The following is a 23,279-nucleotide window of genomic DNA, read 5'->3' as shown; positions in this document are numbered from 1 at the left end:
AATCTCTGTCCCAGTTTCCTTTTGACATCCTTGTTGTCAGAAATTTATAACCTGGCTCAACAGAGGAATCCAGAGTCTTCTACCCACTCAAAAATAATGCAAAGTTGATCTTTTCCCCTCAGAATGCTTTTTTCCCTGTTAACTTGTATACAGAGATGCAGAATCCTATGTTGACTCTGGGGAGGCTATTTAGTTTTTCTTGACTAATGTCTATTTAGAAGATGTCCTGGCCTCTGCTGTTCATCATGTTGTGGAAAGAGCACATATTCGAGAGAGTCCAGTCCGTGATTGTCCCTCAGCCATTTGCCTTGCTGTGATTTTGGACAAGTTACTTCACCTCACTGTTCCACAGGGATTTTTTTTTCCTCCTTTAAAATGAGGATCATTGTCTTCTATCTCAGCCCCAAATATGTCCAGGGTCATGCCATCCTGAGTAGCCCTCCTAGGCTTGCTATTTAGGTACTTTCCTGGCCCAGAAACCATAGAGTGACTCAGAAGGTACCCTTTAGACAAACGTAAACCCAGATGAGCTTCAGAAATATATTCGTTTTTCTGGAGACCTACTCCCTCCCTGTCCTACCAGCCTATCTATAGGAATTCAGAGAACGTATAAGTTAAAATGCCAGTTGTTACTGATTTTCTGGCCTCTTCACTTAGTAAATTCATCTCCCTTTGGGGAGAAATGGGTGGGATTAGACTGGGGAGGGGTAAATCAAAACCCTATTCTTTAGATTAGGAGGGGGACTCATTGGGAAGCATAAAGTAGGGAAGAGAAGAGAGGCAAAATCTACGACGTACAGAACTAATTCAAGTAACTGGGACTGGAGTACTTTGAGCTGTTACTGTTGTATTCTTTTGATAACTTCAGTCTTTTTCCAGAATAATGAATGCCTCCTTGTAAGAAGCAATGTCAGTCTTCATATCTGCCTTGAACTAGCAAAGGGAGAGCCTTTAGTCTAGGCCAGAAGTGTGATTCCTCTTTGATCATTGGGGTCTAGTTTTGTAGCCCATCCAGAGAAGCCCTGTGAAAGGAAAGACAGAACTCTAACCCAGTTGCCAGAACCTAAAGGTAGGACCTACTTCTTTTTATTCAGTACTATGACAGCACTGAATAAATGTTCACCTTTGGAGACAAAGGCACATGCAAGGAGAGGGCCCTAATCGTTACATGTCGTTTATGGTATCATCTATAACTACTTTAAAATTCTGCAGACACCAGAAAGTTTTTATTAGACTCCCTCGACTGTGAGAATACATCATCAGCAGTTAGGTTTAAATTTGGGCAAACACCTAATTTTACTTAAGTTGTGAATGTAATCCCCCAGATATCCCCTTGGCTTTGTGAATGGAGACCTCTTGCTTCATGAACCATCTTTCTCCTATTTACAGCTAGCTTCAGGGCATATAAGACTTAAACCTTTCAGGTAAGTATTCCCATTGTACCTAATAAAGTTCCATCTCTAAAAAAAAATGTAAAAGTCAAAAAGTTAGCTAAATGCTTTGGTATCAAAGCATGCCAGGCCATATGTTCATTTATCAGGCTGCCAGGTTCAGGGACTAAAGAAGAATGGTAAGGTGTTGGACAGGGAGGGTTGGACATAGAGATACAGGCATCCAACAGGGACATTAAGTGTATTTTTTTTTTTTAAAGAAGAAGGTGGAGACAGGTTCAGAGAGGAGTTAGCCTACAAAGAAAGTGAGATGGGTTTTTAAAATTGTATTCCTAGGGTGCCTGGCTGGCTCAGTTGGTAGAGCATATGACTCTTGATATCAGGATCATGAGTTCAAGCCCCATGTTGGGCCTAGAGCTTACTTAATGTATTTTCCTAAACCTTGGGTCTCACATTAACAAAACAAACCTACCAACCCTGGGGCAAGCAATTTATTGCTTAGATAATTAATTAAATAGTTAATTAATAAAAATAAATAAGCTATTAACAGTTTTGTGAGAACATGGACAGATGAAAAGAGTGTGATTGTGAACACATTTCTTTATAGAGTTGAATTTTATGATAATTTTTATTATTTATAATTTTTAACCAAAAAAATTATGTATACACTCACAGTGTTCATTGATATAAGCCACGCAGTTGAACTGATAATGAAAATCTATCATTAAAAAAAAAACCACTGCCATGATGATTAGCCCATAACCCTTATATACTTTCAAAGGGCTGTGTATGTTTTCACTGTAGCAGTGTGGTTTTAATTTTACATTTATGTGTTTATAAACTCTCCTAAGCAGGAAGTCTGCCTTTGCTTACTTTTTTTCCATTGTATTCCCAGTACACAGTTGCCTGACACACACACAGTACTCAATAAAAATTTGTTAAAAGAATCAATGTGGTAATAGTAGCTATTTTTTATTAACTGATTGTAAATATTGAGCAATTTATAAGTGGGTGAAAGAAAGCTACAAACTGCTTTTGTATTTGTTGGGTACTTAGCACTCCAGAAACCAGCTACCCTGCTTCTCTGTCCTGGATCTTTGTATACAAAGCACTGTCTGTGGCAATGAATGCATATTGAGGCTGTCAGTGGCCTTCATTTCAGCAGCATTCTGGAATAATGGTGTCAGACCAGGAGGGGGACACATTGCCCCTGAAGCTCCTGAAAGAAAAACTGAGGTTGGGAATGGGGGTAAATTGACTGTAGTGTTAGCAGTCAAAGGCTTTGGGTACTTTGATATTCAGATGGATAACTTTCTCCTTCCAGCCATATTTCATAGGCATGTTGAAATCAGTCAGTCAAATCCCCGATCTCTGATTTGGCCCAACATCCTCTTGTCACCTCATCAGAACCAGAACCCAAAATCAAGCTACCAGTTTCATTTCTGGGAGGAAACAACAACAGCAAAAAAGTTTTCATTGGTAGAAGGAGAAGGAACGCTTTCTTTTTTTATTCTTTATTTTTTGTTTCACCATCATGACCATAAAATGCATTTTATATAAAATACAAATATTTCATGCACATATAAAATAGGTACACACATGTAAAATATGTAATTTTATGTCAGTAAGAGCTATTTGATGCTGTGGAATTATAAACCAGGGTTAATTTTTTTCCTTTTATGTACTTTTATGTATTAAAAAACAGTATTTTGTTTTGTTTTTAAAGTATGTGTCTCCTACTCAGTTCATCCCTGTCGTCGTTCCTCTCAATAGTTTTCTATCATTACAAATAGTTTCCTGCTGCTTTTCCCACAAGACTCCCTAAATTCCTCTATTCCCTTCAAGGCTGGGCAACATTCATTCAGTCTCCATTCTTGAAGAATATTAGTCCTTTCTTTTTTTCCTCTTCCTCTTCTCTTTCTCTTGCTCCTACTTCTGTTTGGCTGGTTATGCATTTCCAAGTGTACAAGCATTTGGACATGAAATTCTATAAATCAAACTGCCTGTCTTTACAGAGCTTTACCTGTAATGCAGGTACACAAAAATATATCACAAAGTCTTTGTTGCATGGAAGAGAATAGAAGATAATTTGTATCTAGATATATAGATTAATCACTTTACAGGCTTTTGTTCATTCCACTTGTGGAGGATCAGCAGAAGAAATATTTTGTAGAAAGCAATGGAAATGAGCATGTTTAAGGGAAGTGAGTAAGCAGGGTGAAAGTAGAGGCAGTTACATGATAGTACAGAGAAAGATTGCAAAGAGGTAAAAAAGCATATTGAGGTATTATTTCTTTCATATCCTCTCTGATGTTCTGTCCCTGGTAAACTACCCAGCTCTCCTATAGCCTACCTATATGAGGTTGACTATGAAGACATTTACTCACTCTTGCCCACCTCTCTTCCTTTCTTTTCAGGAGCAGTTGCCAAAGTCCAGAATTCTAGAAAGAAGAACTCCAAAAGACATCTTTGCCTCAGAGAGGCAGGGATAGAAGTCACAGAGACCAAAGAAATGATGAGCACCCTTGGGGTCAGTAGGCAGTCACCTCTAGGGTCTGACTTCCAGAAGGTAGGTATGACTGCTGGGACAGGCATGGGTTGTGGAGAAGGCCCTCAGCTGCCAGGAAATGGTGAGTTGGGTGAGCAAATATGTTGTGTATGTATGTCTGTATCATTATCAAAGAGGAATAAGATAAGAGGCATAGAGATACATATTTTAAACTTGCCACTCATCTCAGTTTATCTCCTAACTTCCATCTCTCATTTTGTGCCCTGATACTTACGTTAAAGCTGTGACTTTCAGATCTTCTCCTCCCTCCTGGAGCCTGGGTCCCAGTGTGCCTAGCAAGTAGAACATCTACTATTTCAGCTTCATTACTGGTCCATTTAAGAATCAAGGTAGAAATTGGGTATATCCTTAGAGGAGTGGGGTATGTATAGACAAAAGAGGTGGGAGGATGGGGAGAAAATCACAAAGGTGGTATTTGAAAAATCCTGGGATTTTAGACTTCAGGACAGCTGTCAACTAGTTTCCATTCAGTCTCACTATCTCTCCTATACACACTGAAAATTCTGGCACACAGAAGCAGGCAAGCATCATTTCAGACTACCAAGGAAACCCCTTCCTCTCCATCTAAAATGCCAGTAGGTAATTCATTTTCTCTTTTTTGCACTTCGGGTCTGTGGAAGATGAGAACCAAAAGCAAATAAAATTTAGCTGACCTCAAAGTCCTTTAAATTCTGAGACTCATTTAAATCTGAGCTGCCTCTGATCCAGATTTACCCTTAAAATTGTTAGTCTACTTTTGTTCCGGCATTTTTAGAATCCTAGAGGTCTAGTTTACTACCCAAATAAATCTATAGTTTGTGTAGTTTGGGGAATCCCCAAAATCTATAGTTTGGGGAATACTCATAACACTAGAAGTATAAAGAACTGTGTAATATCCAACCAGAGCCATCGAAAGCGTAAGAAGTAAGGAGTAAGGGGTACAAAATATCTCAGGGTCTCTGGCTATTGAGGCTGAAATCAGTTAAGAACTACTCATTCCTAAGGCATCCACCCTGTGGATGAAGCAATGGAAATGCTCTGGTGCCAGGGCTGCCAACACTTTGTCACCACCACTTTTAACTTTCTTTCCCTTGCTCCAGCCCAAGATCTGTTTCGCATCAGCTACCACATTCCTCTGTTCAGGGACAATCAGGGCTCTTGGTCACAGTTTTTATTCCTAACTGCAACTGATCTACCTCCATTCTCCAATGGTATCTGAGGTCCACCTCTAAGAGGTGCTGATCTGAAGGATGGGCAGGGGAAGGGAACACTTCTAGAGTAATATTTTCCCTTTGAACTTCTTTTCTTTAATATGCTAGGGTTCACATACATTGTGAAAATATTTAAGATCTTTTTTATTGAAATGTATTTCATATAACATTAAATCTCTTGTAACGTAAAATTCACCATTTTACAGTGTCAAATCCAGGGTGTCTGGGTGGCTCAGTCAATTAAGCATCTGTCTTCAGCTCAGGTCATGATCCCAGCTTTCTGGGATAGAGTCCCACATGCGGCTTCCTGCTCAGTGGGGAGCATGCTTCTCCTCCCTCTGCCCCTCCTCTGCTCCTGCTCTCTTTCTCTCACTCACTCTCTCAAGTAAATAAAATCTTTTTTTAAAAAAAGTATAAAATCCAGTGGTTTATAGTATCTTCAAGATTATGCAACTATGGGGTGCCTGGGTGGCTCAGTCAGTTAAGCATCCACCTTCAGCTCGGGACATGATCCCAGGGTCTTGGGATGAAGCCCTACATCAGGCTTCCTACTCTGTGGGAGCCTGCTTCTCCATCTCCCTGCCATTCCCCCTGCTTGTACATTCACTAACACACACACACACACACACACACACACACACACTCTCTCTCTCTCTCATTCTGTCAAATAAATAAAATCTTAAAAAAAAGTCATGCAGCTATCACCACTATCCAATTCCAGAACGTATCTACCACCCCTCCTAAAGAAACATACCCATGAACAGACACTCCCATTCTTCCCTGCCCCAAAGCTGTTGGCAGTCACCAATCTGCTTTCCATCTCCGTGGATTTACCTGTTCTGGGCAATTCGTGTAAAGGGAGTCATACAGTGTGTGCTCTTTTGTGTCTGGCTTCTTTCATTTAACATGTTTTCAAGGTTCATTCATCATGTTGTACTATGTGTCAGTACTTCACTATATTTTATAGTTGAATAATATTCTGCATGAATATACCACATTTTGTGTCTCTACTAGTTGATGGGATTTTGAGTTATTTCCACTTTGGGGCTATTATGAATAATGCTGCTATGAAAGTGAACATTTGTATACAAGTGTTTGTTTGGACATGTTTTTCAGTTCTCTTGGGTATATCCTGGGTCATGGTAACTCTAAATTTTTTTTTAAGTTTTATATTAAAGTACAAGATGCACATAAAAAACAAAAGTAAATGGGGCTGCCTGGGTGGCTCAGGGGGTTAACCCTCTGCCTTCGGCTCAGGTCATGATCTCAGAGTCCTGGGATCGAGTCCCACATCGGGCTCTCTGCTAGGCAGGGAGCCTGCTTCCTCCCCTCTCTCTCTCTCTCTCTCTCTCTCTCTCTCTGTTTACCTCTCTGCCTACTTGTGATCTCTCTCTGTCAAATAAGTAAAATCTTAAAATAAAAAAAAGTACACACATCACAATTGTTAAGCCCCAAAATTTTAAGATAATGACCACAACTGGGTAACCAACATCCAAATCAAAAAATAAAATATGACCAACATCCCAGAAGCCCTCTCATGTCCTCTTCCAGTCACTACTTTTCTGAAATGTAACCACTGTTCTGACTGATGTCTCAGGTCTTGTGTTTGTTTATTTGTTTCATGGAGGTGAAATTCACATAACTAAATAACCACTTTAAAATAAACAAGTGGCATTTAGTCCATTCACAGTGTTGTATAACCATCACCTCTGTCTAGTTCCAAAACTGTTTCATCACCCCAAAATAAAACCTTGTGTCTATTAAGCAGTTAGTTCTCATTCCTACCTCCCTGCAGCCCCTGGCAATTGCCAATCTGCTTTCTGTCACTATGATGTATGTATGCTGGTTATTTCACAAAAATGGAGTCATAGGATATATGACCTACTCTGTCTGGCTTCTTTCATTTAGCATAATGTTTTTGAGGTTAGCATGTATCAGTAGCTCATTATCTTTTATGGCTGAATAATATTGCTTTGTATGTGTATACCATAATTTGTTTATCCATTCATTCACTGATGGACATTTGGGTTATTTCCACCTTTTAGCTATTGTGGGTAGTACTGCTGTGAACATTCCTGAATAAGTAAATGTTTGAGTACTTGTTTTCCCATGGATAAGTACGTATTTGAGTACCTGTTTTCACTTCTTTTCAGAATATAACTAGAAGTGGAATTGCTGAGTCATTTGATTATTTTGTTTAACTTTTTGAGAAACTGCCAAACTTTACCACAGCACCTGAATCATTTTACATCCCTTTCAGGAATGTACAGTGGTTCTAATTTCTCCATATTAATAACACTTGTTAATTTCTTTTTTATATATATTATAGTCATCCTAGTGTTTCATTGTGGTTTAGTTTACCTTTCCTTGATAACTAATGATATTTAGCATCTTTTCATGTGTTTTTTGGCCTTTAAATACCTTCCTTAGAGAAATGCCTACTCAAGTCCTTTGCCCATTTTTTAAATTAGGTTGTTTGTCTCTTTGTTCTAGAATTGTAAGGATTCTGTATATATTCTGGATACTAGACCTTTATCAGATATATGATTTGCAGGTATTTTCTCCCATGCTATATGTTGTCTTTTCACATTCTTCATAATACCTGTTAATGCACAAAAGATTTTAATTTTGATCAAATCTAGTTTATCCATTTTCTCTTTTATTACTTGTGGTTCCAGCATAATATTTAAGAATTTATTGCCAAGTTCAAGACCACAAAGATTTACCCCTATGTTTTCTCCTAAGAATTTTTTAGTTTTAGCACTTATGTTTAGGTTGTTGATCTGTTTTGAGTTAATTTTTGTATATAGTGTGAGGTAGGGTCCAACTGCATTCTTTTGTATGTGGAAGTACTGTTGTTCCAGCATATTGTTAAAAAGATTATTTTTTCTACTTTGAATGGTCTAGGCATTCTTTTTTTTTTTTTACAGCTATCAATTTATTTATTTTCAGAAAAACAGTATTCATTATTTTTTCACCACACCCAGTGCTCCATGCAATCCGTGCCCTCTATAATACCCACCATCTGGTCTAGGCATTCTTGTTGGAAATTGATTGGCTATAGATGTATAGATTTATTTCTGGAGTCTCAATTCTATTCCATTGGTTTATATGTCATCTTGATGCCAGTACTCTCTTTTGTTCACTGTAATTCTGTAGCAAGTTTTGAAATTGAGAAGTATAAGACCTCCAACTTTGTTCTTTAAGATTATTTTGCTGTTCACAGGGGCGCCTGGGTGGCTCAGTGCGTTAAAGCCTCTGCCTTCAGCTCAAGTCATGATCCCAGGGTCCTGGGATAGAGCCCCACATTGGGCTCTCTGCTCAGCAGGGAGCCTGCTTCCCCCCCACCCCTCTTTGCCTGCCTCTCTGCCTACTTGCAATCCCTGTCTGTCAAATAAATAAATAAAATCTTAAAAAAAAAAAATTATTTTGCTGCTCGGACCACCTTTCGATTTCATATGAATTTGAAGATTGGCTTTTCATTTCTGCAAAAAGGGTCATTGGAAATTTGATAGGGATTGTTTTAGATCTATAGATCACTTTGGATAGCATTACCATTTTGACAATATTAGATCTTCCAATCCATGAACATAGATGGGATACCTTTTTGTTTATTAGGTCTTTAATATCTTTCAGCAGTATTTTATAGTTTTTGTGTATGTCTTCCATGTGCTAAATTTATTCTTACGTATTTATTCTTTTGTATACTATTGTAAATGGAGTTGTTTCTTAATTTCCTTTTGGACTATTTATTGCAGGTGTACAGAAACACAATGTTCTTTAATGTGTTGATCTTATACCATGAAACTTTGCTGAACTTGTTCATTTCTTCTAGTTTTGTGTGTGTATGTGGATTCTTTAATATAATGTAATATAATATAATATATAATGTATGTATAGTGTATATCATAAGATCATGTCATTTGAGAATAGAGATAGTTTTACTTCCTCCTTCCCAATTTGGATACCTTTTATTTCTTTTTCTTCCCTAATTACTTTAGCTAGAACCTCCAGTACAATGTTTAAAAGCAGCAGTAAAAGTGACATCCTTGTCTGGTTCCTACTTAATCATACAGCTGTTCATAGTATTATCTTATAATGCTTTTTTATTTCGTAAGGTCAGTAGTAATACCCTACTTTCATTTCTGATTTTAGTTACTTGCATCTTCTCTTTTTTTTTTTTCTAAGTAAATTTAGCTAAAGCTTTTTTTTTTAATTCAGATAAAGCTTTGCCAATTTTGTCTCTTCAAAGTATCAACGCTTGGTTGCTTTGATTCTGTTGTTCTTTTTTCCTGCTTCATTCATCCCTGCTGTAATCTTTATGATTTCTTTCCTCCTACTATTTTTTAGTTTAGTTAGCTCTTTTTTTTTTCTAGTTCCTCAAGGTATAAAGTTAGGTTATTGATTTGAAATCTTCTTTTTTAAAATGTTCCTAGCTGTAATTTCCCTCTTAGCACTGTTTTCACTGCATCCAATGTGTTTTGATATGTTGTGTTTTCATTTTCATCCATCTCAAAGTATTTTATCATTTTCTTGTGAGTTCTTCTTTGACCCTTTGGTTACTTAAGAGTGTGTTGTTTAATTTCCACATTTTGTGAATTTTCAAGTTTTCCTTCTCTTGTTGATTTTTAACTTTACTGTGGTTGGAGAAGATACTTTGTATGATTTAAATCTTTTTAAATGTATTGAGTTTTGTGGACTAACATATGACCTATTCTGGAGAATTTTCATTTAGTTCTTATGTGATATTATAATAATAAATGTATATAAATATAATAATAAATAATGTATATATCTTTATGGATATTCTTTATTTGTTCATTTCTTCATTCTCCTAGTTTCCTTTAGGTTTTTTTGTCTATTATTTTCTTTAGCTCTTTGAGCACATTTAAGACATTTGATTTAAAATATTTGCCAAGGAGTTGCCTGGGTGACTCAGTGGGTTAAAGCCTCTGCCTTCAGCTCGGATCATGATCCCAGGGTCCTGGGATCAAGCCCCACATGGGGCTTTCTGCTCAGCAGGGAGCCTGCTTCCCTTCCTCACTCTCTCTCTGCCTACTTGTGACCTCTGTCTGTCAAATAAATAAATAAAATACTTAAAATAATAAAAATAAAATAAAATAAAGTATTTGCCAAATGGGGTGCCTGGCTGGCTTAGTGGTTAGAACATGCAATTCTTGATCTTGGGGCTGTGAGTTTGAACCCCATGTTGGGTATAGAGATTACTTAAAATAAAAAATATTTTAAAAAAATAAAATATTTGCCTGGTAAGTCCAGTGTTTGGGTTTCCTTGGTGATGATTTCTGTAAACTTCTCTGTTTTTTCTGTGAATGAACCATACTTTCTTTATTCTTTATATATCTTGTGATTTTTTTTTTTTGTTTAAAAATGAACATTTTGAATATTAAACTGTGTCAGTCTGGGAATCAGATACCCTGATTATTGAAGACTATTGTCATCCATTTGTGCATTGATTTTCCTAAACTATTTTTGTTAAGACTGCATTTCTTGTTGTGCGTGATCACTGAAAGTCTGTTCCACTATTTCAGCAGTCAGTCAGTGACCTGACAGAGGTTTCCTTAAGGGGCTGGACTAAAAACACCTCAAGTACCTCTCCAGGCTTTTGTAGCTTGGCTCTGAGCTGGGGCACTTCTTCAATGCTAAGCCAATTTGCCTGAAACTCTGCCTTAGCCTTCACCTCCTGATTGCATGGAACCCAAAGATCAGCTCAAGGTGCAAGCCTAGGATATTCTCAGGTCTTTTCTGAACATGCATCTGTCCCTGGGCATGCACTTTGTTTGATGGAGTTCCCCAATCACACAGTAGCCCTTCAGAGTCCTTATTTCCCCATGTAGCTTCCTCCTCAGTCTTCTACTTCCCAGGCTTTTAGATTCATCTGCTGCTTTTTCAGTTCTCTGTCTCTTGCTCTAAGCAGTCACCAGTAGCACAGGTCTTTAAGTACTTTGAACAGATGCTATTTGGAAAGCTCTCCAGACTAGGGAGGGAAAAAAAAAAAAAAAGTCAGACTCAGCATGCATCCCTCAGGGCACCAGACAGGGCACAATTGACAGCCACAGTCTTTTGCAAATAGGGTGCATCTCTCCTCCCCTGGCAGTAGCAAGCCACACCAGGAATGTGGACTACTGTCCCACAGGCACCACCAAACTGGGGAATGAGGGATGGTAGACAGGTAAACAAAAATGCCATAACATTTAACAGCTAATTTTTTATTAAGCACACCACTGGTTGGACTCCCCACTCTAAGTTTTATTAGATTCCAGAGTTCTGAAAAAGTTCCTTCTATCTGTTTTTGCCAGCTTAATGATAGCTTTAGTGGAGGACTGATTCTTGTAACTCTGCCATTTCTGTGAAATCACAATATATTTAACTTTTTGAGGAACTGTCAAACTGTTTTCCACAGAAGTTGCATCACTTTATCCTCCCACCAGAAATATGAGGGTTTCGTTTTCTCCATATCTTTTGCAACGCTTGTTATTTTCTCTTTTTTTTTTTTTTTTTATTATAGCCATCTTAGTGGATGTAAAATAGTATAGTATGTTCTTCTGGTTTTGATTTATATTTCTTTAATGACTAATGATGTCAAGCATGTTTTTCATGTGCTTATTGGCCATTTGAAAACTATCCAAATTCTTTGCCTGTTGTTTAATTGGATAACTTGTCTATCCAATTTTTTTTACATATCATTTTCTAGTTTTTTTTCTTACATGGTTATCCTAAAAATCATGCATTAAGAAAATATATATTTGAAGCAATTTACAGTGTCAGAACTTTATACACCATGATGTAATTCTTAAATACAAGAAGAAGCACAAGAACTGTATAAAGATGCACACTGTATTAATTAGGACTCTTGGTCATAACGGAAATCAACTCAAGCTTAAGAAACAATGGATAGGGGATAATTTATTGCTTGATACCGAGAAACTGGGGCAGAGTTAGATCCTGGAGGTCAGAGATGTCATTAGGACCCTCCCTTCCTATTTCTCTCAGCTTTGCTTGGCCTCATTTTCTCTTCACTCAGGGGCAAAATAGCCCCTGAAGTCTTGAACCTGCTATGGTCCTTACAAGGTTTCTGTCTAGGAAATGAGAGAGTATCTTTCCTGATAACACCAAAAAGTCTTACGGAAAAGTCTCAGGGAAAAGGATGAGTGTGACTTGAGCCACACTTCTATCCCTCAGCAATTCCTGTGGCCAGGTGGATAAAGTACTCAGACCAGGCCCTGGTCAGAAGCTCATCAGGGAAGAACAAGATCTACCCTACTGAACAATCTGTAATGGGGGAAGATGAGGTTCTTCAAAGGAAATGCTTCCAAGTAAAAAACAAAATGTCCCCTATAGAGCTGCAAAGATTCAGTGCCGCCTTGGTTTTTATAGCCTTCCTCTTCATGGCTTTTTATCACAAGATGAATGCACAAATTCTTGTCTCCACAAGATACTGGTAATTGATACTGTTTTTGGTGGTCGTGGTGGGGTGGTAGTAAGAGATTATGAGTAAAGATATTATAGTTCTGCCTCTTCCAAAAGCTCCAGAGAAGAGAAAAAGCCCAGTCGTTTTGGAGTTGGGAAAAGCCTGGAACTTGACTCCTGGTTCTGTGATTTTGAGTTTCAGAAACTCCTCTATAAAAAGGTAAGCTTTTGCATTTTTCTGAATCATAAAATTAAACTGTTTTAGTTTTCCTTAACATAGTTTCATGACCTGGAAGGACTATTCTTTTGTATTATAAAAAATGGGATGAGGAAGTTGCTGACAGTTCACATCATGGAGTATTGTCACCATCTGTCAGATCTATAAGCAAGCTGACCACCAGGTTTCACTCCTCCTGTTTTCTTCTCAGTTTCCAGCAGCATATGGATACATTTTTCGTGCTGCAAATTATCTGGATATAGTTATTTTCATATATTTTTAGATAAAATGCACATTTCCAAGTGATATTTGAGAAACCAAGCCCATCTTTGTATGGAAAACCACTATTTAAAGCTATTGTTAATTTCTTCAGGAGGTGAGTTGAAGGCAACCACGGTGAGGGATCAGACTGTCATTTCCTGCAGTCTTGATTCTGAATTAGCCCAGCTGATGCCACTCAGTCACAAAATATAGCCCAGTCAATAACCCCAAGCAGCTAACTAACCACAAGTAGCTATACACAGAATGCTCTCAGCAGGGTCATGTAACGGCAGCAAGCAGATCCTGGAAAACTGGGGAAAAAGTCAAACAGACTTGCTAGTGTGGTTTTAAGAAAACATTTCAGTCTGTTTTTGTCTTGTGTGTGTTTCTATTTTTATTTTCAGTAACATAAGCAGTAGAAAGTAAAGCTTTCTAGTTAGAGGAGATACTCAGAAGATGGAGTGAGAAGGCACACAGGTTATGGGTAGTAAAGGTTAAGTGACACAGTGATCAAGAGGTAAGACTAACTTTTCATTAACACACCAGAACTTAGTGAAATCTTTCAAGAGCCATTAAGGAACAAAGTTTTTGATAATGCCTTAAAAGTTTAAGCATATGCCCGTATACTTGAACAAGTCTACAAAGTTAAAAATAAGTGGACTTTATAGTTGTAATCAAAACTCAGTGCTAACCTGACATATTATAGCGGTCATATTTGTAAGGTGCTTTACAGTTTACATAACACCTTCCCACATTCTCTCACTTGCCGTATATTTAATGATAGACAGAATTGTGCCACATGCTAATTAACTTTAATTAGGAAAGTGCTTGTGAATGACTGCAATTAGTGGAACTGGTTTGCTGCCAAAGCAGATTTTCAGTACTCTTTTTATTATCTAGTATTTATAATCAGGATCACTTTAAGTCATATTCTGGTTTGCCTCATACATGCTGATCCTCATGGGTATGAAGAAACGAACTCCTGTGTTCTTACTCCCAGGCACCTAAGTTTCCCTTACTCCAGGGCTTTTGTTGTAATGATACTCTCAACTCCTTCCAGCCCCCTCCTAACTCCACATCTCCTCACTAGCCCTCATCTACTGACATTTGAGGGAGACTTGTGTATAACATTTAACATTCTTTCACCAAGTATTTCTTGAGCACTATGTATCAGAGATTAAGCAAGACATTGGAAGCATATACATGTGTTTGGCAAAGCATTCCTGGTCCCTGCCCTCATGGAGCTCACAGACTAATGGGGTAGATAAAGCCCAGGTTTTATCTACCTGGGTAGGAGCAGGTAGGGCAGGAAGTTGGCAGACCTCTTTTATTCTCCCACTAAGCTACAAATGTAGCCTTTATCATGAGTTTCCATTTGCCTTTTTTCCCTTGTTCGGTTGAGCTGTCAAGTAGGGAAAAAACAGTTGTCATTGATTGTGCCCCCTTGGCCCTCCAGCACAGGATGCTATGGGAGAGAATGCCTGGGCCCAATAGCCTGATATTGAGTGGGTGAGGGGGACCTGATGTTAGGCAGGAATTAGTGAGGTGAAGATATTCAGGAAGCAAGTTCCCAGAAGGCAGATAGCATTTGCAAAGGTCCTGAGGCAGAAAAGGATTTGGCAGGTTTAAGAAGCTCATTTAGTGGTTGGAGGGAACAAACAGGGGGAATGGCTAGAACTGGAAAGGTGAGGTACTTAGAGCCAAGTTAAAAACTTTACCTTGAGGGCACTGAGAAGCCATGGAAAAGCTTTAATGACATTCCCATCTCTTGCAACCCATTCATTATTTGCCTGGAGAGGTCCTCTTACCTTTGGGCACAGAGGTGCTGTGTAGACAAGGATAGTATCCTTTCAGACTCAAACACATGGGCAGCTTAGCAGAAACCATGCTTAGGAACAGGGAGTGGAAAGAGTATGAACTTGAGAATCCTGAGTCTGTATGACTTGAACAAATCTCTTAACCTCTCCACGCCAGTTTGCTTTTATGTACAATTGATGATGTAGCATTTTTCATTTATTTATTTATTATTTGAGAGAGAGCAAGCAAGTGAGAGAGAGCACACAAGCAGGGGCAGAGAGAGAGGGAAAAGCAGACTCCCCTGCTGAGCCGGTATCATGACCTGAGCCAAAGCAGACATTTAACCAACTGAGCTACCCAGGCGCCCCAATAATGTAGCATTTAAACCCCTCACCTGGGTGTTGATCATAAATAACAAGTACAGGGCCTGTGACTGGTGCTCCATGGATGGCAGCTGTCACCGTTTTGTTTTTAAGATTTTATTATCTAACAGAGATCACAAGTAGGTAGAGAGGCAGGCGGAGGGGGAAAGGAAGCTCTGCTGAGCAGAGAGCCAGATGCGGGGCTCGATTCCAGGACCCTGAGACCATGACCTGAGCAGAAGGCAGAGGCTCAACCCACTGAGCTACCCAGGCGCCCCTAGCTGTCACTGTTTTAACAGTGCTCTCTTGCTAACACAAATTTGAAACTCTTCTTTGGTAATAGAATCACAGAATCATATACTGCCAAACTGTGAGGAAAACTCAAAGATCTGTCTGTGTATGATGCTTGCATCCCTTTGGCAACACTAGTGATCGGTTGGTTTGTTCTCCAGTGTTATTTATGACATCCAGAGATAGGAAGCTCCTACTATCTGAAGCAGCCACCCTGTGTTTGGGCTCTGTAAGAACATTCTTTCCTTGGACAGAATCCCAATCTGCTTCTTTGTGACCTCTCTCCAGGGGTCTCAGTAGTGCCCTAATGCCTCATCCATGTGACAGCCCTCAGGTGTTTGGGGCCATTATCTTCACCACCACTCATCTTGTTGGAAAGCTTGTTTCTTCAGCTTCATAACAATAGGGGTCACTTCATCGAAAACTACGAACAGTCTGAAAACAAATGTACCTAACAATAGAGCCTAAAAACATGAAGTAAAAAGTGTTAGGGATGGATTTCAATAATAATAAAAATAGGGGCACCCAGCTGGCTCAGTCAGTGGAGCACGTGACTCTTGATCTCAGGGTTGTGAGTTTGAGCCCCATGTTGGGCATATAAATTACCTAAAAATAAAAGTCTTTATTTTTTTTTTAAGATTTTATTTATTTAACAGAGATCATAAGTAGGCAGAAAGGCAGGCAGAGAGAGAGGGGGAAGCAGGCTCCATGCTGAGCAGAAAGCCCAATGCGGGGCTCCATCCCAGGACCCTAGGATCATGACCTGAGCTGAAGGCAGAGGCTTTAACCCACTGAGACACCCAGGTGCTCCAAAAATAAAAGTCTTTAAAAAATAACTATCATACTGAGCACCCCCACTGTACTTGGTGCTATAGGTACACAGATAAGAATCAGTCATGTTGGTTGAAGAAAGCCTGACAAATAAGTGTAACACAACTATACAGATACTGTGACAGGTCTGTGCAGGAAAAATTAGGGGGTATTTGAGGGGCACCAAGGGATCAATCACCTTTATGAAAGAGGGATCTGCCTCTCAGAGGACACAAACTCCACTCTGACAGCTGATTGGGTGCTACATACACTCTACTGAACTTAACCATTTGTGGTATTCATTAAACTATCATGTTAGAGGCTTTACTCACACAAAGTGTTCAGAACAGCCACCATCAGTAACTACAAGTGCATTCCTACAACAAGTGTTCATTTTCCCTGTTAGCAATCTTTACAAAGCCTCTTTTATTTTTTTTTTTAAGATTTTATTTATTTATTTGTCAGAGAGAGAGTGAGCGAGAGCGAGCATAGGCAGACAGAGTGGAAAGCAGAGTCAGAGGGAGAAGCAGGCTCCCTGCGGAGGGCAAGGAGCCCGATGTGGGACTCGATCCCAGGACGCTGGGATCATGACCTGAGCCGAAGGCAGCTGCTTAACCAACTGAGCCACCCAGTCGTCCCCCAAAGCCTCTTTTAGATACAGAATAATAGAAGCCAGTCAAGGAAGAGTGGAATACTGTGATTTGCTGTACTTGCACCTGGATGACCAGTATTTGGAAAGGAGGAGCCTCAACTAGCCTTTCCTAAGCACTGAAAGAGAAGTGACAAGGATTACTGTGTTTGTCACAGCCATGCAATGCAGGAAGGCCCCAGAAAACAGGAGCAGTAAAGCACTTGCCCCACTGACTCAGGGCAAGTTGTGTGAAGGCAACATGGTGCTCACACTCCGACACCTGTTTCTTTATGTGGGATCCCGTGCTGGATGCTCTGGTAAAGATGACCTCTCTATGGGGCTGAGTATGTGTCCAAGGTGACCCAACACAGAAAGAGCTGCAGATCCTCAGCGAAAGATTATTTGATATGCCCCAGAAATTCTAAGAATAGTTCTGTGGGCCAATGAAGCTAACCTTTCTAAACAGTGGAATGAACCAAGGTTCAGACTCTTTTTTTTGTTGTTGTTAAAGATTTTTTTATTTATTCATTTGACAGACAGAGATCACAAGTAGGCAGAGACAGAGAGAAGCAGGCTCTCTGCGATGTGGGACTCGATCCCAGGACCCTGAGATCACGACCCGAGCCGAAGGCAGCGGCTTAACCCACTGAGCCACCCAGGTGCCCCCGAAGCTAACCTTTCTAAAGGACAAATACAGGGTCTATGAATGACTACAATGAAGTTCTCCCAACCTCCTGAATAAGAGCTTCTCTGTGACAGCCGTAGAGAGCAAAAAACAGTGAACTTCAAGCTGCCTTCTGGAAGAAGAAATGAACGAGAGAGGCAGAAACACAAAAGTAAAATATTGGTGGAGACTGAGACTGATGCTTTTCAAGTTTGTTAAAGAAGCCCATCAAGAAATAGGTATAAAACTAAGTTCCCCAAACGAGAAACAGATAATGAGAAAATATAGACAAGTTCGTTTCATAGTATGTAGGCTTCTACCTTTAGAGGTCAACAAGGAGGATAAAACAAGTGTTATAAGAAGGAAGTATGGATGGAGACAACTGATGAAACAGGAATGTTGAGTGGAAATTCATAGTCACCATTCCTATCCAATTGCCCAGGGAGGGAACCAAAGTCCAGAGAGGCTCTCGAACTCCTGAGACACAGGCAGGACCCCTTTCACCCAGCAGGACACAGTACTGCAGCTGAAGGCTAAGCTCAGCACCCACACCCCCTTGAGCTGTTTCTGGGCTGATATGACAAAACAAAGGAATTTACCCCAGAAAATTCTTCATTTCACCACTTAATACTTCATCAAGGGATTGTTTTCTCTGCTCCGGCACTGGCACACAGTAATTAGCTCTCTTCCCTGCCCCTTATTTCCTGAGCTGCCTTTTTAAAATAAATTATCTTTGGCCATTATTATTATTATTATTATTATTGAGGAATTATTCACATATAAAATTCACCCTTCTAAGATATACAATTCATTAATTTTTAGTATATTCATGAGGTTGTCCATCATCACTCATTCCAGACCATTCTCATCTCCTCACAAAGAGATCTATCTAATACCCCCTCAGCAGATATGCCCAGTTTCCCCTCCTCCACACCCCTAGGAATGACTAATCCACTTTTCTGTCTTTATGGATTTCCCTTTTCTGGACATTTCATATAAATGGAATCCTACAGTATATGGTGTTGTATGTCTGGCTTCTTTCATTTAGCATATTTTTATGGCTCATTCAGGTTGTAGTGTGCATCAGTACTCCATTTTTATGGCTGAGTCCTGTTCTAGCACAGATAAGCCACGTTGCTCATCTGTTTATTAGCTGATGGACTTTCAGCTGTTTTGAATAGCAGTACTTTGAACATTCATGTGCAAGTTTTCATGTGGACATATGCTTTCATTTCTCTTGGGTATATACCCAGGATTGCAATTGCTGGATCATACCATAACTCTTTTTAACCTTTTGAGGAATTACCAGGATGTTTTTCAAAGGGCTGCACTATTTTACATTCTCATCAACAGCATATGAGGAATCCAATTTTGACACATCCTAATACTTGTTACTACTCTTCTTTTTTTATTATAGCCATTCTAATACTTCCAAAATGGTATCTCATTGTGATCCTGATTTTCCTTTTCCCTAAATGACTAATGATGTTGAGCACCTTTTCATGTGCTTGTTGGCCATGTGTATATCTTCTTTAGAAAAATGTCTATTCAGGGGCGCCTGGGTGGCTCAGTGGGTTAAGCCTCTGCCTTTGGCTTGGGTCATGATCTCAGGGTCCTGGAATCGAGCCCCGCATTGGGCTCTCTGCTCAGCAGGAAGCCTGCTTCCCTCTCTGTCTGCCTGCCTCTCTCCGTGCTTGTGATCTTTGTCTGTCAAATAAATAAATAAAATCTTTAAAAAAAGAAAAAAGAAAAATGTCTATTCAAATTCTTTGCCTGTTTTTAAATTGGGTTGTCTTTGTTGACGTGTAAGAGTCCTTTATTCTTATTACTAGATCCTTATCAGATACTATGTTTGCAAATATTTTCTTCCTTTCTCTGTGGGTTTTCTTGAAGTGTCCTTTGAAGTACTCTTGGGCTATTTGTAACAAATATTAAAACCTTGAAACTAAATTAGGAATATGTAATTGTGTCTGAGTTATATATTTAAATTTAATACGCTTTGTAATTTCACAAGAAAACCATTGTATCCAGACCACACTTTGAGGCTACCGAAGAGTCTTTTGAGTTTATTATGGGATCCATCTTAAAGATAGCTATCGCTTTTAGAGCAGCTATGTGCCAAGCACTGAGCTCTTTACACGTACTAGCTTCATTCCCACAACAATCCTATGAGGTAAAGATTAATCATCATACTCATTGTACAAATAAAATGGATGCGGAGGAAATTTGCCTGAAGCCAGAGAGTAAGTGGCAGAGATGCGCTCCAGATTCCAACGCTCTTAACCTCCTGAGACGGTCAAGGCGGAGTTAAACCATTTCAAAGAAGGCTGACCCTTAGCTTTGAGGAAATTACAGTGTTTTCATGAAGTCCGCCCTCTGGACAGTTTTCCCGTTTGTTCGAAGACAGAAACTAGTGCACCCCCCCGCCCCCCCGGCCCCGGCGACTTCACTGCTCTCTTCCTTTCCCGTCTGGCTACAAGTCCCACTGTCCCCACCACGGGTCGGAGGCTTTAGCTTTTGGAACTGCGAAATCGCCGGCGTCTCCCTGGTGGAATTGGTCTAAATTTCTGACAGCCAATAGGCGGCGAGGAGCTACTGTTTCAGCCCAATGAGGCTCCCAGCGGAGCCATGGGCGGGGCCGGCGGAGGGGGCGGGGCCGAAGCCCCCCACCGTAGTGCCTACTGTGTGAGGCGCAGGCTGCGCTGAGCGGAGCCATGAGCTGGACCTGCCCGCGTTGCCAGCAACCCGTTTTCTTCGGTGAGGCCCGGGCTGAGGAGGGGGAGATGGGGCGAGTGTGAGCCGGGGCGCTGGAGGAGCTTACAACAGCGTGGCCTCAGACCCTCTTTCCACTTCTGGGGCGCAGGGCACTCGGGCGGGTTCGACCTGAACTTCCCCGGACACTCCCCACAGTGTCTAGGAAGCAGGCGGGCGGGGCTAAGGAGGGAAAAGGGGGCCCCCCGCTGCGTGGCCTATCTCCCCACATCCCGGTTCCACCTTGTCCCCCACAGCGGAGAAGGTGAGCTCCCTGGGCAAGAACTGGCACCGCTTCTGCCTGAAATGTGAGCGCTGCCACAGCGTCCTGTCCCCAGGAGGGCATGCAGAGGTGAGGCCTGGCCAGGGCGCACAGCCCTGTATCTGTCACTGTCCCCTAAGCACCAGCCCCCAGTTTCGACTCAGGAGGCTCACTAAAGGCAACCTCAGCAAATACCAAGACCACCTACTCGGAGGGCCCCACACCAGCCAGGATTTGGGATACCTGAGTTGTGCTGGTGGACCCCATTCCTTTTGGTGGGGAGGGGAAGGAAGCCACGGTTTTCTGACATGCTCTTGCTCATTCTCCTGACCACGGTGGCAATTCTGACATGCTCACCCTACACCTCTCCCGGCGCCACAAGCCCAGGCTAATGGACAGACACCCCTGGCAGTCTGTCCTTAGAGAAGGCCCACCCACCCACCCTACCCCAGGCCTTTAGTCCTGAGCAGCCCTCTTTCCTCTGCTTGTGCCTAGCACAACGGGAGGCCATATTGCCACAAGCCATGCTATGGGGCTCTCTTCGGACCCAGGGGTAAGTACCAGCCTAGAAGAGGCCAGGGGACAGCAGGACCCTCTTTGTGGCCTGGAACTGGAGGTTCAAGCCTGACAGCCACTATTTTCTCTACAGGGGTGAACATTGGTGGTGTGGGCTCCTACCTCTACAACCCTCCCACTCCCACCCCAGCCAGCACCACTCCCCTCAGCCCCAGCAGTTTCAGCCCCCCCAGGCCCAGGACTGGCCTCCCCCAGGGCAAGAAAAGTAAGTGAAGTTGGGCCCCAGCTACTCCTCATCCCCAGGCTGGAACAGGTCTCCCACCTAGTCCTCTGCTTCACATTCCTATAACTTCGTTTGTGGCAAAGTCTTCTCTTACTCGTGGCCCTTTTTGGGGGGTTCTCTGATGTGAGCTGCTGAGTTAAGAGGTAAATTGAGTAGATGGCATTATCACCTGCATTTTACAGGTGAGGAAACCAAGGTTTGGAGAGAGCAAGTGGCATTGTGCAGTCACACAGCGAGTCAGGCAAAGCTGGCCTAGAATTCAGGCCTCTCCCAAGCCAAGGCCATGGAAAGAATGACCTAGGAGTGAGAGGTCATTGAGACAGGGTCAGCCCCTCTTATTCTTCCACTTCTTTCCTCTCCCTGTACCTTCCCCCCATCCCCTAGAGTGGGCAATGACGCTATGCTCCCCAACACCTGACACCCATGCCCTGGCCTTCTCCTGTATCAGCTCAGGTTTCCTGAGGATAGAGTTGCTGACCAGGGTTGAGCTAGTGGGCACCTGAACCCCTGGGAGGAGAAGGAAGCAGGGGGTCCCTTCTGCAGAAAGGTTGGGGACAGAAGGTGGGGGTCATAGGAGACTCAGCTCTGCCCAAGAAAGCAGATCCATGGTGAGCTGGGTGGAGTGCTCCGGGATGAGCATGGCTTTTGGAAGAAGCCATGTGCAGGCCGGTGCTGATGGGCCCTGCTTAGGCCTGGCCCCCACCTCAGCCCTAGCCAGGGCCTCTTCCCCTTAAAGGCCCTCCCCACATGAAGACATTCACTGGGGAGACTTCACTGTGCCCAGGCTGCGAGGAACCTGTCTATTTTGGTAAGTAACAATGGAAAGCTTGGGGAGGAGGGAAGAGGATGGGCATCAAAGTGTAGGGAGGTGGTGCAAAGCAGGTAGGTCTCATTGCCCTGCCCTAGAATTACCAGTTCTCTCCACCACCAGCTGAGAAGGTGATGTCTTTGGGTAGAAACTGGCACCGACCCTGTCTGAGGTGCCAGCGCTGCCGGAAGACCCTGACTGCTGGGAGCCATGCTGAGGTGAACGGGGCAGGGATGGGTACTTATGTCGGGAGGAGGTAGGCTGGAGATGGGAAGAGAGCCAAGCTGAGATGGCTCTCTTTTCTCTCTATGTCCCAGCATGACGGCGTCCCCTACTGCCACATCCCCTGCTACGGCTACCTGTTTGGCCCCAAAGGTGGGCAGCCCCACCCCAGACAGCGGGCCTAAAGTATGGCATGTGGGGATGTGTGGACAACTTCCCCTGTAGTCAAACACACCCAGGCCCCTCCCAATCCCCTTCATCCCTCGGCCCAACAACCCCCACCCCCAAGGCCCTTGGTGACGGGGCTCTCTCCCTCAGGTGTGAACATTGGTGATGTGGGCTGCTACATCTATGACCCCGTGGAGATAAAATCCAAATGAGACGCTCACAGGAGAGGTCACTCTAACTCAGGCCACATACCATCCCCTCCATGGTTGAGTGGGAGCTACAGAATTCTTCAGTCCCACGGTGGGGAATATGGTCTTCCAGTGGCCTGGGCCTAGGCTCCATGGTAGACCAGGGAGCCTAGACCTTGCTGATGCCTCACTTCTCGTTCCCTTGTGGCCAGGAGGACACAGACCACCACATTTTAAAGGGTGTCCTCCCGGCCTTCCCAGTCCCTTTCCCTAGCAAATTCTGTAATTTCAAGGTACTTAAGAAACGTGTTTATTCTGGCTTCTCCAATAAAACGTTGGCTCCCATGCCTTCAACTCTTCTTTGGGCATGAGGTCTAAACAATGGGATGGAAGATGGGAGGTGTAGGGTGGGGGATGCATCACCCTGCAAAGTGCCTGGGAGGTATAGGGCCAATTATGGGCACAAAGCT

The 23,279-nt window shown here is 41.9% G+C and overlaps 1 protein-coding gene across 2 annotated transcripts; it reads left to right on the top strand.

Moving 5' to 3' along the window:
* The first annotated feature begins 20,235 nt into the window (after positions 1-20,235).
* Positions 20,236-23,154, top strand: CRIP3 (cysteine rich protein 3). 2 transcript variants are annotated; one of them, XM_082733135.1, is made up of 8 exons: positions 20,239-20,368; positions 20,620-20,714; positions 21,120-21,177; positions 21,274-21,405; positions 22,160-22,231; positions 22,355-22,449; positions 22,549-22,606; positions 22,772-23,154. In XM_082733135.1, the coding sequence occupies exons 1-8, from the start codon at positions 20,326-20,328 to the stop codon at positions 22,831-22,833; spliced, it is 615 nt and encodes a 204-aa protein (XP_082589261.1). In that variant the 5' UTR covers positions 20,239-20,325; the 3' UTR covers positions 22,834-23,154. The 2 variants fall into 2 exon arrangements, with proteins under 2 accessions (XP_082589262.1, XP_082589261.1); XM_082733136.1 differs by lacking the exon at positions 22,549-22,606 and having other exon boundaries at positions 20,236-20,368.
* The last annotated feature ends 125 nt before the right edge of the window (positions 23,155-23,279 follow it).

The sequence above is a fragment of the Mustela nivalis genome (assembly GCF_964662115.1).
Source record: "Mustela nivalis genome assembly, chromosome: 5".
NCBI classification, from domain to species: domain Eukaryota; kingdom Metazoa; phylum Chordata; class Mammalia; order Carnivora; family Mustelidae; genus Mustela; species Mustela nivalis.
This window is presented reverse-complemented; position numbering and strand designations above follow the sequence as displayed.

Coding starts and splice junctions, on each gene's coding strand:
- CRIP3 (XM_082733135.1), top strand. CDS start 20,326: ATGAGCTGGACCTGCCCGCGTTGCCAGCAACCCGTTTTCTTCG. Junction 20,369..20,619: donor CCAGCAACCCGTTTTCTTCG/GTGAGGCCCGGG, acceptor TGTCCCCCACAG/CGGAGAAGGTGAGCTCCCTG. Junction 22,232..22,354: donor CGAGGAACCTGTCTATTTTG/GTAAGTAACAAT, acceptor CTCCACCACCAG/CTGAGAAGGTGATGTCTTTG.